Source organism: Lissotriton helveticus, chromosome 7, assembly GCF_964261635.1.
Source record: "Lissotriton helveticus chromosome 7, aLisHel1.1, whole genome shotgun sequence".
Taxonomy (NCBI): domain Eukaryota; kingdom Metazoa; phylum Chordata; class Amphibia; order Caudata; family Salamandridae; genus Lissotriton; species Lissotriton helveticus.
The window spans coordinates 399,769,282-399,785,759 of NC_136068.1; the positions used below are offsets into that span (position 1 = coordinate 399,769,282).

General features: G+C 44.5%; 1 protein-coding gene across 4 annotated transcripts in view; it reads left to right on the top strand.

Annotated features, from left to right (window-relative positions):
• The window catches only part of SH2B1 (SH2B adaptor protein 1), a 333,368-nt gene that overhangs the window by 181,101 nt on the left and 135,789 nt on the right, over positions 1-16,478 (top strand). For 3 of the 4 annotated variants that reach the window (XM_078652265.1, XM_078652262.1, XM_078652263.1), the window contains exon 6: positions 13,887-14,090. The exons of the other annotated variant lie outside the window; for it this stretch is intronic. In XM_078652265.1, coding sequence (XP_078508391.1) covers positions 13,887-14,090 — 204 coding nt within the window. The remainder of the gene's footprint in view (positions 1-13,886; positions 14,091-16,478) is intronic. 4 annotated transcript variants of the gene reach the window in all.

Consider the following 16,478-nt stretch of genomic DNA (forward strand, 5'->3'; position numbering starts at 1 on the left):
TAAAAATAATAAGAGCATGCAAGGTTTGTGCAGAAAAAGCAGAGTGATGGAACATGTGAATAAACAAAAGAATTAGGTGTTCGTATGTCATAAAAGCAAATGTGGTCTTTGCAAGTCCAAGCAAGTTTCCACAGCACGGGGTGCAGAACGTGACAAAGTAATGGTCCGAATGGTACATCAAAAATACATCGGTATCAATACAAAAACATGAGTTAACCCACTACAAAGGAGACCGAAAGTCAAATCGTGCAAGCTGCGCTTACCTCAACGTGATCATTAAAAGGTTTGAAAGTACTGAAGTACGAGCAACGCTGTGTTAGTAGAGTCGGCGTGTTCTCGGTGGCAACCCGGAAGACGCGGAGCAATTAATAAAGGGTGTCGTGTGGAGAAAGAAAGAGGACTGCTCTGACGCAGTCTCTGAGTGTGGTACGCTTGTCTAAGTGCGAAAGAATTGATAAAGTACTCTAACGCTGAATATCCAAAGACAGAGAATCTATAGCCAAAAAGTGATACATAATGCGAAACAACACAATAAAGGAAATATGACTATCAAAACGATAAAAACAGTGAGAAAAAATTTAAGAAAAAAGACTAAATAAGGAAAACAAACTAGGAAGAGAAAAACTAATGGAAAAAGAACACGAGCATATAAACATGTAGCTGTGACAAAGTGAAAGTACGTGTAACAAATGCGTGAAAACAGATTACTGCATATACTAAGGAAGCTATGTAAAGGAACAACAGTATAAATCAGAAACTGAGTTCAAACTCAAACTTGATTCACAGGGGCAGGGAGAAATCATGCCAGGGTGGCAAGTCAAGATGTCTACAAACAGTTTATAAAAAAAAAACTATATTCCAGTCTCTCATTAAGCCCTTTCGGGTGTAGGGCATTGAGTGTGTGCAGCCAGTAAAATTCTTGCTGTAATAGGAACTTTTTATTGTCTCTACCTTCTATCTTGTTCACGACCTCCAATACCAGAAACCGGATTTGGCTTACATTGTGAGCTTGGTTTACAAAATGTGCTGCCACACAAGATTTAAGATTTTTTGTGCGGATGTTACTGCGGTGTTCCGTTAATCTTACTTTAACCTTCTGCTCTGTTTTGCCCACATACGGTAAACCGCACGGGCATTTGAGAAGATAAACCACATTGGTGGTATCGCACGTAGCATTCACTCTGTTTGATAGGAGTCCCCTGAGTGGGGTGTGGTATTGTGGTGCCTTTAAAGATACTGTTGCAATTGCCACAGTTGTGGCAGGTAACTGTCCCCTTATATGTAGTCTCAGTGATGCTTCTACATGGTTTCAACAGTTGTTGGATATTTTTAGAACGTTGATAAGCGAATATTGGATTGCTTTGGAAGATGTTGGTAAAATCTTGCTCCATTTGTAACAGCTGCCAGTGTTATCGGATAGATTGTTTAATTTTGGTGCTCTGGGTAGAGTATTTAGAAAGAAATACAGTGCGTACATCAGTGGTCTGTGAGCGAGCTTTCACTGCTAATAGTTGAGAACGATCTTTGGTTTTCACTCTATTTTCCGCCAATTGAGTTATGCTGTTTGAATAACCTCTTTGGTTGAATTTATTTACAATGGTAGAACAATCTTCTTTGAACAATTCTTCAGTAGATGCAATTCTCTTGGCTCTCAGGAGTTGAGAATATGGCAGATGTTTCTTCAAACTCATTTGATGAAAACTTCGGAAGTGTAAGTAGGTATTGCGATCTGTAGGCTTAGTGTAAACTGAGGTCTCTAGCCTGTTGTCTATGATTCTGATGTTGACGTCTAGAAAGGCAATCTGAGACTGGCTTATTTTTTTGTTTGAATATGTTTATTTGCATTTTGTTATAGTGCATCAGTACCCATATACATACAGAAGTAATAAATGTCACTGTAACATGAGGCATTGTGCACCGGCCGTTGCGGGCATCCACTCTTGTGCGAAAGCATTACAACAAGGAATAAGAGCGAAGAAGAAGCGCACAATTAAACAGCGTGACAAATTCTTATTACATCGTTCAGTAATGTTAGTGCTCCGCTACGGAAAAAAAGAAAAAACAACATCTGCAGCGGGACTGCATATCCAAGAATTGTTCAGTTCGGTGCAAAGACTATGCTATGGCTGCAAAACCAAAGGAGTTAAACTCAATGACAGTATATTACATATCCAAAGCAGTTTCTTGAAAACAACCAAAGTGAAAGAACAACCCAACGTATACAGTAAACAAGGGATTCGGTGATAGCTGACAATCGTGTGTGTGTGTGTGCGAAGACATCGACGCGGACAGAGAGCGGGTCCATAGTGCTCCGTGACAATGGTATGGTGTATGCCGTGGGGTCCATCTCGCATGCGGCAGAGCATGGGGGGGGGGGAGAAGGGGGTCCCATAAAGAAAAAAAGAAGGGGGGGAGGGGCACATAGAAGATCTGAGACTGGCTTATGGTGTGCGTAAATTGAATCCTCTCATTAACTTGGTTGAGACTATTGATGGCTGTCAGAAGTTGAGTTTCTGAACTTTTCCACACAAGGAAAATGTCGTCAATGTGTAGATGATAAGTACTTAGATGTTCTTGCCATTCGGGATTTGAGAGAATGCAATTCACTTCGTATTTGTGCATGAAAAGGTTTGCATACGCCGGAGCGGCGCAGTTGCCAATAGCTACTCCCAAGAGTTGAATAAAGAATTTGTCTAAACATCTGAAATAACTGATGGAGAGTGAACTGCGTGATTTCCATGAGGAACACTTGTAAATCGAAGGGTTAGTCTCTGTTCTACAAAAATGCTTCAGAGTTAACTTCCATGTACATTGATGAATCACTAAGGTGTGCTGATATGTTGTCTGTGTAAAAAGAGGTGTTGAGGATGACTAGCGCACCACCCTTATCAGCCTTGCAAATCGTGATGTTGTCATTAGCTGCCAGCTGGGCAAGGGCCTGACGTTTTTAGTTGGACAAGTTAGATTTGTGGTGACTCTTATTTTGAAAGATGGTGTGCAAATCCTTTTGGACCATTATCTCAAAAGTATCAAGTATCCTATGGCTCACAGGTGCCAAAAAAGTGTTCTTTGGTCGTAAATCCACAAGGGTACCAGAGTCGTCACGAGTTTGAGGTTCACATATATTTTTAAAAAGTTTAAGTCTAAGTGATCTCATAAATTTGTAAAAGCAGACCTGGGTATCCAGTTTGTTGGATTGTCCCGACTTTTCAATCCAACGAAAATACATGTATCGCTAACCAAGGGGGAATTTTGGGTGGGCATGTGCAATTATCTGTTGCTCATGTATTGTTTGGGGTAGCCGAGGTAACGGAAGAGGATAAACTGCGGCTCGAAATGCATCAGGGATACATTTTTCAATGTATCAATGCAACAATGATGGATAATTGAAAATTATTTCCATTAATGTCCTATACCTGATTGATTTGCTAATGGATGTTCCATCATATGATGTAATATGATCTAAATCACCGACAGAATTAAAGATGAGATCTATTTAGAGAAAACTTTCTGTTTCTTTACCTTTATTGAAATTTAGCGACTTAGGGCCAGATGTAGGTAAATCTGATTTACCGACTCTAGAATACCGAATTTTACCGATTCGGTATTCTAGATTCGGTAAATAAGATGTAGGTAAAAATTCGGTCATTTTTACCGAATCTGTATGATTCTGTAATTACCGAATCGCTATTTACCGATTCGGTATTTGCCATTGATTCCTAAGGGCCTACAGGCCCATAGAAATCAATGTCAAATACCGAATCTGTAAATACCGATTCGGTAAAATTACCGAATTGTCAAGGGGGACAGGGTGTGGTTGCACCCCTGATTTTGGCTTGTGCGCCATGTGACACACATACATGCCCTTAGGGCATGTATGTGTGCCACATGGCACAGGTGTACATGCACAGATGTGCCTGTATACAGGAATTCGTTATTTACCATGAAATAGTATTTCATCGTAAATAACGAATTCTTAAGGGGCCTGTGGCACTGTTTTCAGTGCCACCTACATCTAGATGTACCGATTCGGTAAAATTACCGATTCGGTATTTTACAGAATCGGTAAATTTACCGAATCGGTAAATTTACAGAATCTGTAAATTTTAGGCCCCCTACATTTCAACCACCAAATACCGGTCGGTAACGGCCGAAATCGGCCGTTACCGACCGGTATTTGGCGACCTACATCTGGCCCCTGGTCGCCTAACGAGTGCTGGAGATTTCAACCTTACACAGTGTAAGGTTTTACGGACATACATTCTCATTGCACCTCTAGGAACAGGAGGTGAACATCCCCAGCATCCTAACCACGTGGAATTTGAACTACTGGGATAAATTTGAGCACAATTGAAGTGCAGCGGTTTCAGTTCTTTGTTTCTATAGCTACAGGAAACTGTCATAGGGTAGCCATGTGTACATCCTCCTGGCTCTGCTATACCACCTTAAAGCAGGATGCACAACTGAAAAAATTTACCTCCCATTTTTCAGGGTCTGCCTTGTTTGGACAACTCACTGAAAAAGAAATGCTAATGATGCAAAATGAGACTGAGTATTTGAAAACATTAGGTATTGAAGAAAGGAAAATGTTTTCAGACACCAATACAAGTCAAAAGATCAGAGGTATTTTCTAAGCAGGGTTGAATCCCCTTACTGGTCACCCTCAACAGCAGCAGTATCCTCAAGGACAAAGATTCCCTTGCCAGAGAAGATTGTTGAAATCAATATTCCAGTAAACAAAATCTTGCACTTCAGAGGAAAGGATCCTCTAGTAATAGACAGTGATGATCTTAAACACCCCTACCCCAACCTCCCCACATCTCACGGTATCTTTGCATCAGGCAGAGTGGACTTCAATTATGAATGACAAACTGGTACTGTATATTGTATCTAATGAATACTTTCTACATTGACCAAGTAGGTTACTCTTGGCATTTCCTGGTTCAGAAAAAAAGGCCAAAAAGAGGAATGCAGACCGATAGTAGATCTGTGGTTCACAAATAGGTGTATTAAGCAAGTAAAATTCCAGATGCTCGCTATGCAACCGATCGATCTGCAGCTACGATAAACGGAATGGATGTGTCCAATAAATCTGCAAGTTGCGCATTTCCACATCCCATTGATAGAAGGTTCTTTTGATTTGTTGTAGAGAACAATCCCTATACATATGTAGTTCTGCACTTTGGTCTGTTGTCTACTTCCATAAACTGAAAATGTATGGCAGTAGTAGCAACCGACCTATGGAGAAAAGGAATTTTCATGTATCTGTACCAGGGCGACTGGCTGCTAAATGCTCACAGTCAGGCAAATGTTAAGCAGGATTTTGGAACCACTTTGGCACTACTGCACAAGCTGGATCTTCAGCTCAGCCATCAAAAATCGATCTTTGGACTACCATATTTGGTGGGAACGATGGACCCCATACACAATAGTGTTTCCTTCAGTGTTGATAGTGTCCTTTATCTGGGACAAATATCATCTTCTGCAGAGCTCCTCCAACCCAACCGCTAGATATGTGCCTCTCTTCTAGACTTCATAGCATCCCATATTTGCATTCTCCAGGGTTCAAAGCTGCATATGAGCCTATAAGGCTTTTCTGCCATCTCTGTGAAAGAAATCAACAATACAGATTGAAACAGACAATACCACCACTGGGCATTATCTGAATGGACTAGGAGCCATCAGGTTGAGACTACTTTCCGTGGGAGCACAAACTGTCTGGAACTGTACCCTGGCCAGGCAACGGACTCTAACAGCTGTGCATATACAGAGATAATGAATCCTCAAACAGACTTTTGCTGGGTCTTGGATAACAAAGTTGTCAACTACTTCTTTGAATAGCATGGAACACATTGCACAGACATCTTTCCAATGGCAAAAAAACTGAAAATGCTGAAACTTCATAACAATTAATCAGGGGGGTTTTAAAGCGCACTACTCACCTGTGAGGGTCTCAAGGTGCTGGGGGGGGGGGGGCTCTGGTTTAGTCAAAGAGCCAGGTCTTGAGGTCCTTCCTGAAAGTGTGCTGTGTTGGGGAGCGTCTGATGTTCAAAGGGAGCTTGTTCCATGTCTTGGCTGCGATGTGAGAGAAGGCTCTCCCTCCTGTTCTGTTCCTGCCAGGGCGAGGTCGGAGGTTTCTCTTGGGTATGTGGAAGGATAGTCTTTCTTTGAGGTATTTGGGTCCGATGTTGTGGAGGGATTTGCAGGCGTGGGTAATGAGTTTGAAGTTGGCCCTCTTCTCGACCGGGAGCCAGTGGAGGTCTCGTAGGTGGTGAGTCATGTGTTTGTGGTGAGGAGTTCCTAGTACGAGTCTGGCGACTGCATTCTGGATGGTCTGGAGTCTGTGCTGGAGTGTTTTGTTGATACCGGCGTAGAGGGTGTTTCCGTAGTCAAGTCTACTGGTGATGAGTGTGTGGGTGACAGTCCTTCTGCAGTCGGAGGGGATCCATTTGAAAGTCTTGCGGAGGATGCGAAGGCAGTTGAAGCTGGTGGAGGTGACGGAGTTGATCTGGCGGTTCATGGAGAGGGAGGAGTCGAGGATGATGCTGAGGTTCCGTGCGTGGTCTGTAGGGGTGGGTGGGTTTCGAGGGCGCAAGGCCACCAGGTGTTGTCCCAGGAGAAGGTGCAGGGGCCAAGGATGAGGACTTCGGTTTTCTCTGAGTTTAGCTTCAGGCAGCTGTCCTTCATCCAGGTTGCCACGTTCTTCATGCCTTCCTGGAAGCATAGTCTGGTGTCGTCAAGATTCTTTGTGAGCAAGAGGATGAGCTGGATGTCGTCGGTGTAGGATACGATGCTGAGTCTGTTCTTTCTGACGATGGCAGCGAGGGGGGCCATGTAGATGTTGAAGAGTGTGGGGCTGAGTGAATATCCCTGGGGTACTCCGCAGATTTCCATGGGTTTGGAGAGGAAAGGAGGGAGACGGATCTTCTGGGTTCTGTCGGAGAGTAAGGATTGGATCCAGTCCTTGAATTCCCGCTTCATGCAGTCTGGCTGAGAGTGTGCGATGTTAAATGGTGTCGAAAGTTGCAGAGAGGTCTAGCAGTATGAGGGCCGCGGTGTGCCCTTGGTCGAGTAGCATGCGGATGTCGTCGGTAGCGGGGAGGAGGGCGGTCTGGGTACTGTGGTTGCTGTGGAATCCTGACTGGGAGGCGTCCAGGATGAGGTTCTCTTATATGAAGGTGGTCAGTTGGGCGTTTACGAGTCTCTCAGTGACTTTGGCCGCAAAGGGGAGGAGCGAGATGGCCAGTAGTTTTTCAGGTCCGTTGGGGTGGCTGAAGGTTTCTTGAGAGGTTTAACTTCCACCTGTTTCCAGTCTTCTGGGCAGATGCCGGATGTGAGTGAGGCGTTGATGGTGCGTCCTAGTTCGGGTGCGAAGGAGGTGGCGGCCCTGTGGAAGATGTGTGGTGGGCTGGGGTCCGTAGGGGCACCAGAGTGGATTTTCTTCATGGTGGCTGAGATGCATTAGACGGTCGCGGGTTCCCAGGACGTGATGGTTGGCTTATCAGTGGCGGTGGGTAGGGGGGTGGTGTACGCCATCGGTTCGCTGAAGTTGTCGTAAAGGGCCTTGATCTTCAGATGGAAGTAGGAGCTGAGCCTGTTGCAGAGTTCCGGGGAAGTTGTGATATCCGTGACTTCGCAGGTGGGTTTAGCGAGCTGCTGAATGACGTTGAACAGTTCGTTGGTGTTTGTCGCGTTGGTCTGGACCTTGTCTCTAATGAAGGTCCGTTTGGTCTCTTATGCGCTGTGGTATTCCTTCAGGTAGCTCTTGTGATCGTTTAGTGCTTCCGTGGTTTTCTGGTTTCGTCAGGTTTTCTCTAGGCGTCTACAGGAGCGTCTGGCTTCTTGGAGCTCTGTGGTGAACCAGGTGGCTTTTGGAGGGTGTTGTTTGGCGGGGTGGCGGAGGGGTGCGAGTTTGTTGGCGCAGCTGGAGATCCAGTGGTGGAATTCCTTGGCTCTGGAGTTGGTGTCAGTCGTGGCTCTGGGAGGGTCCTGAAGGAGGGTGGTGTTTAGGTGTTCCTCTATGACCTTGCTCCAGTTCCTTTCTGGCGGGCGTAGGGCGGGTTTGGATGCGGTGGTGGTGTTGAAGGTGAAGTGGATGCAGTGGTAGTCCGTCCAGGGGGGCTGGGTGGTGTGGCCAAAGCGTATGTTTGTTCCTCCTGCGAAGATGGGGTAGAGGGTGTGGACCGCTCTGTGGGTGGGCGTATTGACGAGCTGCTTCAGTCCTAGTTTGACGTGGTTGTCTAGTAGAGCCGTAGCGTCGGGGTCGTTGACATTGTCGAGGTGGAAGTTCAGGTCACCGAGTAGAATGTAGTCCATGGAGGAGATCAGCGCAGCGGTCTGGATTTGTAGGGGAGAGGAGGGATGCTCAGCTGGGAGGCGGGAAACAGGCACGGGGAGAGGGGAGGGGCCGGGTGATCAGTGCCAGGAAGTGAGGGGTGTGGACGGCGAGAGGGGGCCAGAAGCGGGTAGGCAGGGATTGAAAAGGCGGACTTAGATAATCACCGGAATACAAAAGAAAAGCAGACAGGTGCAATTTAAGGAAAAAAATAAAATACAGAACACAGATACAGTTACGAAAACAATGAGTCAACACAGCACCACACAGCAGACTGAAACCCATGAGGCAGGGGGCCCAGAGGCAGCAACGGATCGCAGGAGCAGTCGTGGAGAGTGCAGGCCTGTGACAGAGGTCCAGGTCTTACGAGCGCTCCCCCGCAGCGGTCTGCATTTGTAGGGGAGGGGAGGGACGCTCAGCTGGGAGGTTTGTACTCCTTAAGTGTGCTTGCTTTGCATTGCCTGGTGAGAAATATGCAAAGCCTCCCAGTCCCCATCTAAGCGCCAAACGACGGCGCTCACACCAATCACAACACTGCATTCCAGCATTGTGATTGGTTCTTGGGAGTGTGGGTGCCCGGGTGCGTCCTGCTGCCGGCCAGGACTGCAGGATGATGGCGAGGATGGAGGATAGCAGCGTCCAGCCGCTAAAGGTAAGCGGGTTTTCCTTTCTTTTTCCGTCCCCTCTCCACCACCCGGGTCCGGTAGCAGCAGGTACTGGCTTTTCCACCATGCCATTCATTCCTTCAGTAATACTGAAATTGCTGGGATCTCCATTAAAAATATTAATGGCACCAAATGACTGAGGCAGTAGTGGTATCTGGATTTTCTGCAGATGTCTTGGAACCACCCAGGATACTTCCGTCTAAGCCAGATTTGCTGACCAAATTTTAGGGGCAAATTCAACACCCAACTTCAAAATCATTGAATTTGGCAGCATGCCTCCTGAATGAAGCCAGACAGTATTTTCATTTGAATCTTCCATCAGCTTGTTTGGAGATCTTAAAAGAAGTGAAATGTCCCTCTAAAAGAATGTTGTTCCATGAAATACAAAATATTCTGCCTATGGTGTCAGGATAATGGACATAATCCCATGATTATTGTAACTTTTCTTCTTCTTTTAGCCCAAGCCTAGCTTCAATTCCCTTTAATAAAAATGAATCTGGCTGCTTTTACAGCCTACCATAAAAAATATCTCCAAATCAACCGTCTATTTTAAAATGCCTTTCATAAAGATTTTTTGTGAAGGACTCAAAAATGTTTTACCTATTAGCCCTCCTTTTCAAACGTGAGAGTTTATCATTGTTCTGTCACAGTGATAGGCTCTCCTTTTGCACCAGTATTCAAGGCTACATTGCAGCATTTTTCCTGTTAAAGAGCTTCCCTTGTTGCCAAAAGCTCTGACTTAACTCGGAGAGTGAGCAAGTTGCAAGGTTTATCAGCCGTTAAGCCCTACACTGTTTTCCACTCCAATAAGGAGATCATGAGAACACATCCTTTATCATTCCTTTCAAAAGTTATTAGACTTTCATAATAATCAAATTAATACTCTACCTACTTTCTTTTCCAATCCATCCACAGCAGCAGAACATGTCCTCCATTCACTAAATATATGGAGAGCCCTTCGCTTCCATCTTGAGAGGAGCTGAGAAAATGAAGCAACTGTTCAATTATAGCCAAATCAGTTAGGGTCTAGCTGTTGGAAAGTGCCCTTTTTGACATGCTCACTCCCACTGTTTGCCTGGTATTTGATGCAAATTTGACAGAAGTGTATTGGGTTCATCCCATCCAGGTCCCCAGTGTCAGGTCTCTTTCCCTAACGCTGTACCATTGTTCTTGTTCCCCAATTGGCAATACCTTGAGCACCTCTGTAAGTCCCTAATATGTGGTAGACTTTGTACCTAGGGCATGGGTACTAATATGAGTCTTTGCTGGCTGCAACATGTATTGTGCCACCCTACTGGACCCTCCACCATGCTCACGCAAACTGCCATTGCATCCTGCGTGACGTGGTGCTGGCCCAGGTGAAAATACCACCTGCGTGCCATGCCTACAGAAACTGCATTGCAATGTATGTAAGTCCCCCCTACTGCAAGCCTTACAGCCCTAAGGCTGGGTGCATTATATTACATGTGTGGACATATCTGCAGGAGTAGATATGCCTCTGTGATGTGTAATTCAAATCCTTGATTTTGCAAGGGAACAGGGATGCCATTTTAAGTATATGTATTAGGCACTGGAGATCACAAGTTCCCCAGCTACATAATGGCTTCACTGAATCCAAACCTGTTTGGTATCAAACATCTCGTGTTAATAAACGTACACTGATTCCAGTGATGGATTTATTAATGCAAGCACCCAGGTGGTACTTTAGAGGTACCCCCTGAAACCTACTAGTGTACTGGGTGACTGGTACTGTCCAGCCTGCCACCACAGACATGGTTCTGATCTCCTAGAAAGTGAGAGTCCCGCTCTCAGAGGCCTGGAACGATGCCTGCTCTGGAAGAAGGTGTTTACATCTCTTCCAAACAGCATGGCAGGCAATATCAAGGACAAAGGCTACACAACCTGTGCCGCCTTTGACCCAGGTCAGACATACCCCTAAATGGCCTGATGTGCCCTACTGTGGGAACATTGTGGTGATGGCAGAATTTAGGAAACTGGGACAGGGTTATGTCCACTTCCCACAGAAAGGGGTCATATAGAGGGTGTAGTGACCCTGAGGGTAAGTAGTCCATTGGCTACTACTCTTTACTCCCCTAACTCCTCTAATTTTGGTATTTATAGGCCCCTGAATCCCGAACTTTAGATTCCACTGACTAAAATGAAAAAGCGGACACTGAAGAACCGATCCCCGCAAGAACTGAAGACTGCTGTGGACTTTTTGGCACGAATCCCTGCGTGCCGTACAGAGACTCGACAACTGCAAAGACCTGACTCGTTCTGAAGCTGTGCATCCTCCATAAACCCTGGAGGCTTGCCATTACTTCACAAAGCAGCACTTCTCCCTTGGAGTAGAGGAGCTACTCGCCTGCAGGCACCGACCGCAACGCCTGGTTTAAAGAAGCTGCCGCCTACTAAGCAGTAGCCGACGAGGAGAAGGTCAGCTCAGTCAAGGAGGTCAGATCAGTCTTCCTGTCAAGCTTGAAGACCCCAGAACCTCCACGAGCCCTTCGGCACCAATACCCAGGGTACCAGATACTTACTGCGATCAAAGCTTGTTGAAAGTCTAGTCTGACTCCAATGACATCACAAAAGGCCAGCCTCAACAGTGGCTCAGCTTTCCTGTTTTTGTCCCGCTTGCAGGTCCTGACCGACAACCATGAGCACCATGACGCACTAGAACCAGCCAGCTACAAACACTTTGCATCTGATCCTGGCCTAGGGAAACCGAGTGCTTCCCCTTGCTGCCAGGACCCTCACGACCCAAGTCTCTCATTTGGAACTCCCGGACTTGTCCCAAAGTCCCCCTTTGATACCTATTTCCAAGTGCCGCCCCCTCGACCATTTAACGTGCAAGGCTACCTTCCTGTCCAGCACCTCTGCACCCAGTCTCACCAGGGTAGGTACGACCGATCTGTTGGTGGAGCTTTGGTCCTTCCCCCCTACCACCTCACGACCAAAAGGGGTCCCACGGAAAAGTATTGCAAGTGTATGTATGCAGTGAATGTTCTTTCTCCCACAGGAAAGCATTACGCATAAAATTGCACTGTTGGTTAAAGTCTGTTCTGAAAAAGTACTTACCTATTTAACCTATTTACGAAGTAATTGGTTTCAAAATATATTTTAAAAATCCTATTTTGCAAAATTTGTGTGGAACTCGTTTTTGAGTGTATCCCTAATTTATTGACTCTGTGCAACAAATACTTAACACTCGTTTCTGATAAGCCGAAGGCAACTCGACCACACTACCCTAGATAGAGCACCTAGGGATTGCCAGAGCAAGTCCCGGGCCACTTATAAGGGATACTATATAAAGAGCCAGCTTCCTACACAAGCCACATCCAAACAATGTATTACTAGATGAATGGTAGCCTGTGTCATATCATGCTGTCAGTTAGGGTATAAACCTCTTCTATGGAAGCCTAAGGCTCACTCTTACTGAGGAAAAGCCGCTGCCACAGCTTGAATTAGAAATATACGAATTGCTGTAATCTGCAGGGTAGCTAAATAAAATTCGATCCATAATACACTATTGTTTAGATTTAGACATGGAGGATAGTGCTAGAATGGGCCATGAAACCCTCGAAATTCTCTTTAAATAGACAAACTCTGTTTTGACAATGTACACTTGATTGATGTTTCTTCCTGTTGCCCGACAGCGGCCTTCGGTTGGATAAAACTAGCTTGCTACTGCATTCTAACGTTTATGATTATCAATGAAGATCCTATGATGAGAAAAAAAGCTAACTAACTTGTAGTGCTAGTTCTGCGTCGTAGAAATCTTCGTTAAAGCCATAAACGACCCCTAATCTCTCCATCTAGGTAGGGTTGAACATTAGAAAACAAATATAAAAACAAATACATCGCTAATTTCCCCGGAGAAAAAAAATTACCTTAATGTAGCAACTGCCAGAAGAGTGCATCATGAGTAGGGGAAGCTCTTGGGGTCTTATCGACAGGACACTTTTTTCACATTTCAATGTAAGCCTAAAAGTAGGCTTTTGTACCCACATTGTATACACGGTCACCACTTTCTTGCACATCAGATGCTGCACTGCATGTTTAAAGCTGTTCATTAAATGTTCATCAGATTATTCCAGGATCAAATTTAGGCTAATATATTCTATTACATGCGCTGTTCGTCATGAAGACGTATTTGCAGAGGAATGCTGCTACGCAGTGCACTTTTGTTGTACTAGGCTGATCTTTCCACTAGACCACCATTTTATGCTAAAATGTCTTGTTTGCCACATGTGCATGCGTCAATAAGGTTACATCAATGAGAAGAGCCTAAGGCTGTCAGAATTATCGGAGTACATTTTAAGACATTTATAACTGTGTGGATTTAGTGAGATATTTGTCTGTGTGTTTGTGTAGGTGTATGCAGATGTCTTGCTACCCATCTCATCTTCTATTTGGAATCGCGTATTAAACTTTCTATTGTGGTAAAACAATTGCGAGTACTATGGGCAGATGGAAGTATGGTGTAGCTGGCAGAGGGATATGCTTCAGCAGGAATGCTCTGAACCAAACCTAACCTGACAGACACAGTTGGGGTGTTTCTGTCCATGGCATGTTTTGATGCTGTGTTAGCATCATGAACACGGTCTTTGGGCTAAGTAACTATGGACTGCAGGGGGAGAAACAAGTGTGTGATATGCGTCCCTTAACGCCTTGGCTAACCCTCCCCACAGAAGCAATAATGAATTCTCAAAACATATGGCTCAATGTTCCTTAATATCTGCGAGTGTCTCCTTAGTTTCCTATAATAGCTTCTCAGAGCGACTGCCTGTCTCTGGGTCTCTCAACTTCTGTTGTCTCTTATTGGTGGATTATAAGACAGAGTGTCTGCCTCTGTGTTCCTAAATATTTGTCTTTCTCCCTCCCAGGTGCCTACGGTGGTCTATCAGATCGACTGCCTGTCTCTGTGTCCCCCAGTTCAGTGTCCATAACCGCTTCCCACTTCGACTCCATGGAAATGTTGCCTCCAGAGCTCCCTCCTAGAGTCCCACTCGATGAAGCACCCGAGAGGCTGCAGGGCTCCTACCCCACCAACCCTTTGCATGGCTTCCCAGACACACCTGATGCTGCAGGTACTGAGCACTGTCATAGTATTATGAAGGGTACTCTCCTTACGTCTTCAGCCACAAGGTACAATGGACTGGCTGGCAAGAGAGGGTAGTGAAAGCTGCACAGCACTATCTGATGAATGAGATGTGTGAAGGAATCTGCTCCATTTTTTTAACCTCACAATCTTGTTGCAATAGAGGGTTTATTGCACAGTAATGGGTCTTTAAAAAACAGTTGCCTTAACTCATTGACATAGCACTAATTTTCCCAAGAGTGCCTCAGAGGGGTGTGTGTGTGTGTGTGTGTGTGTGTGTGTGTGTGTGTGTAAAGGAGAGATGGAAGAGAAAGAAAAACAGGAAGACCTTTGAATTCACCGAGTATTTGATTGACAGCTGTGAGATCGATCTCTGCTGCATGCCGAATTAAATAATTTCAGGGGGCCGGTGGGTTAGCTCCCAATATCTGTGTTAGACCTTAATGGCGTTTCAGAATGTATGGACTAATCTCTTAGTGAAAGTTATGGATTGATGATGTAAAAGTGTGCTTGTTAGAGATGGAGTAATTCTTTTGACTGTCAGACGAACAGAACAGTTTTTTTGTGTTTTTTTCTTAACTAGATATGTTCCACAATACAGGGTTTGTAGTGTAGATTTAGACAAAAGCACTACACAAAAATCAGATTTTTTCCTATTATTATTGTTTTTAAAAAATCATGATATTTTTGAAGAAGGAAAGGATAGTATTCTGCTTTAGATTATTTTACTGGTCTGCAGAAGTGGCATTTAACAGTTGTACATCTTAATTCACCAAGTGGTAAGGAAATCCCCAAACGTTTGTCACAGTCCCCTATCAAAATGTTCACTTGCCCTGTCTGCTACTTAGCTGCACCTGATTTGGACACTCCGAAACTAAGCTACAGAACGTCAGATCCTCATACCGTCCTCTACATTTATCCTCCATGCAGTTATAGCTGCCCAAGTTTTGAAGAGGTTTCTTTAGGTTTCAGCACAATTAACCAAATTGTGTATTCCAAGCATATGAAATGCCTAAAAACTGCACTTGGAAGGGCGGAACCCCTTTTCAGACTGGTAGGGTGCTGCACACTAGTTTGAGTTTTTCTCAGGTCACTGGCAAACTCCTGGAACAATGTATCCATTCTTGTTCTTCCCCTCAAAGTGAGCACTAATTAGAACTGTTATGGAAAATATCAGTATTATTTAAATGTAAAATAAATGTAAAAGTTTTTTCCCCCCCAACATATATAACACATATTGCAGCATTGCATTGTTCCACTATTATCATCCATTTTATGGTTGACAACATCTCTGTCTTGCAAACCTTAATTGATAAATATCCTGCGGGCGGAGGATACCACTGTATACAGCATTCATTGACTTCTCCACAGCGTTTGATACAGTAGACCGGGGGACGCTGTGGAGGAAATTGATAAGGATGGGGATCCCAGGGAATTTGTTAAGAGTAATAATTGCTCTCCACTCCTCTACGTGGACTCAAGTTCTGTTGGGGGGGACTCAAGGCCTATCAAAGAAAATCACTACCCACAATGGGCTGAAGCAGGGGTGCCTCTTGGCCCCTTTACTCTTCTCAATCTACATAAAGGACCTCCCTAGCCGGGTAGGGGAGAGTAAAGGGGACCCTCCACAAGTGGGTGATCTAAAATTAAGTTGTTTACTGTATGCTGACGACGCAATCATCATGGATCTAACTCCAATTGGGTTGCAAAGACGTTTGACGGAGCTGGTCAGGTACACTAAAGAATATTTTTTTTAAATAAACACTTCTAAGAGTAAGGTGATGATTTTTAGTCCGAAAGGCTGTAAGGTTAGATCAAATCTGAAATGGTATTTGGGAGATGAAAATATGGAAATAGTGCCATTTTATCCTTATTTAGGAAAATGTTTTACAAATAGGTGCTCTGCTATCAGACATTTAGATCACTGCAAAAGTAAAGCTATTTCACAAGCTTCAGCAATTAACCGCTTGTATAAGCAATGCGGGAAAAGACACTTTTTACATACTATTGCAGTGTACAAAATAAAGATTCCGCCTACCTTGAATTATGCTAGTGAAACAATTGACGAATGTGAGTGGGCTAAGTTCGATAAAGTGGAAGGCAAAATCTGGCGCCAAATATGTAACCTGAGTCACGCCGCATTAATTGCGGCTCTTAGGCTCGAATTTGGCCTCCTCTCAACATATGTTTTGTCATTGGCAGGGTCTTTAAGGTGGTGTAATGCTTTGATAAATGGTCAAGAAAATCTATTAAGGCTAGCTCTGCAAAAGGAAATTTTTGATAACTTATTGTGTAAAAGTGTAATTTTTAGAAACTATTTAAAAGCTTTAAGTACCTTTGGTTTGGACATAACAGGGGCAGCAGGTTTAAACTAAAT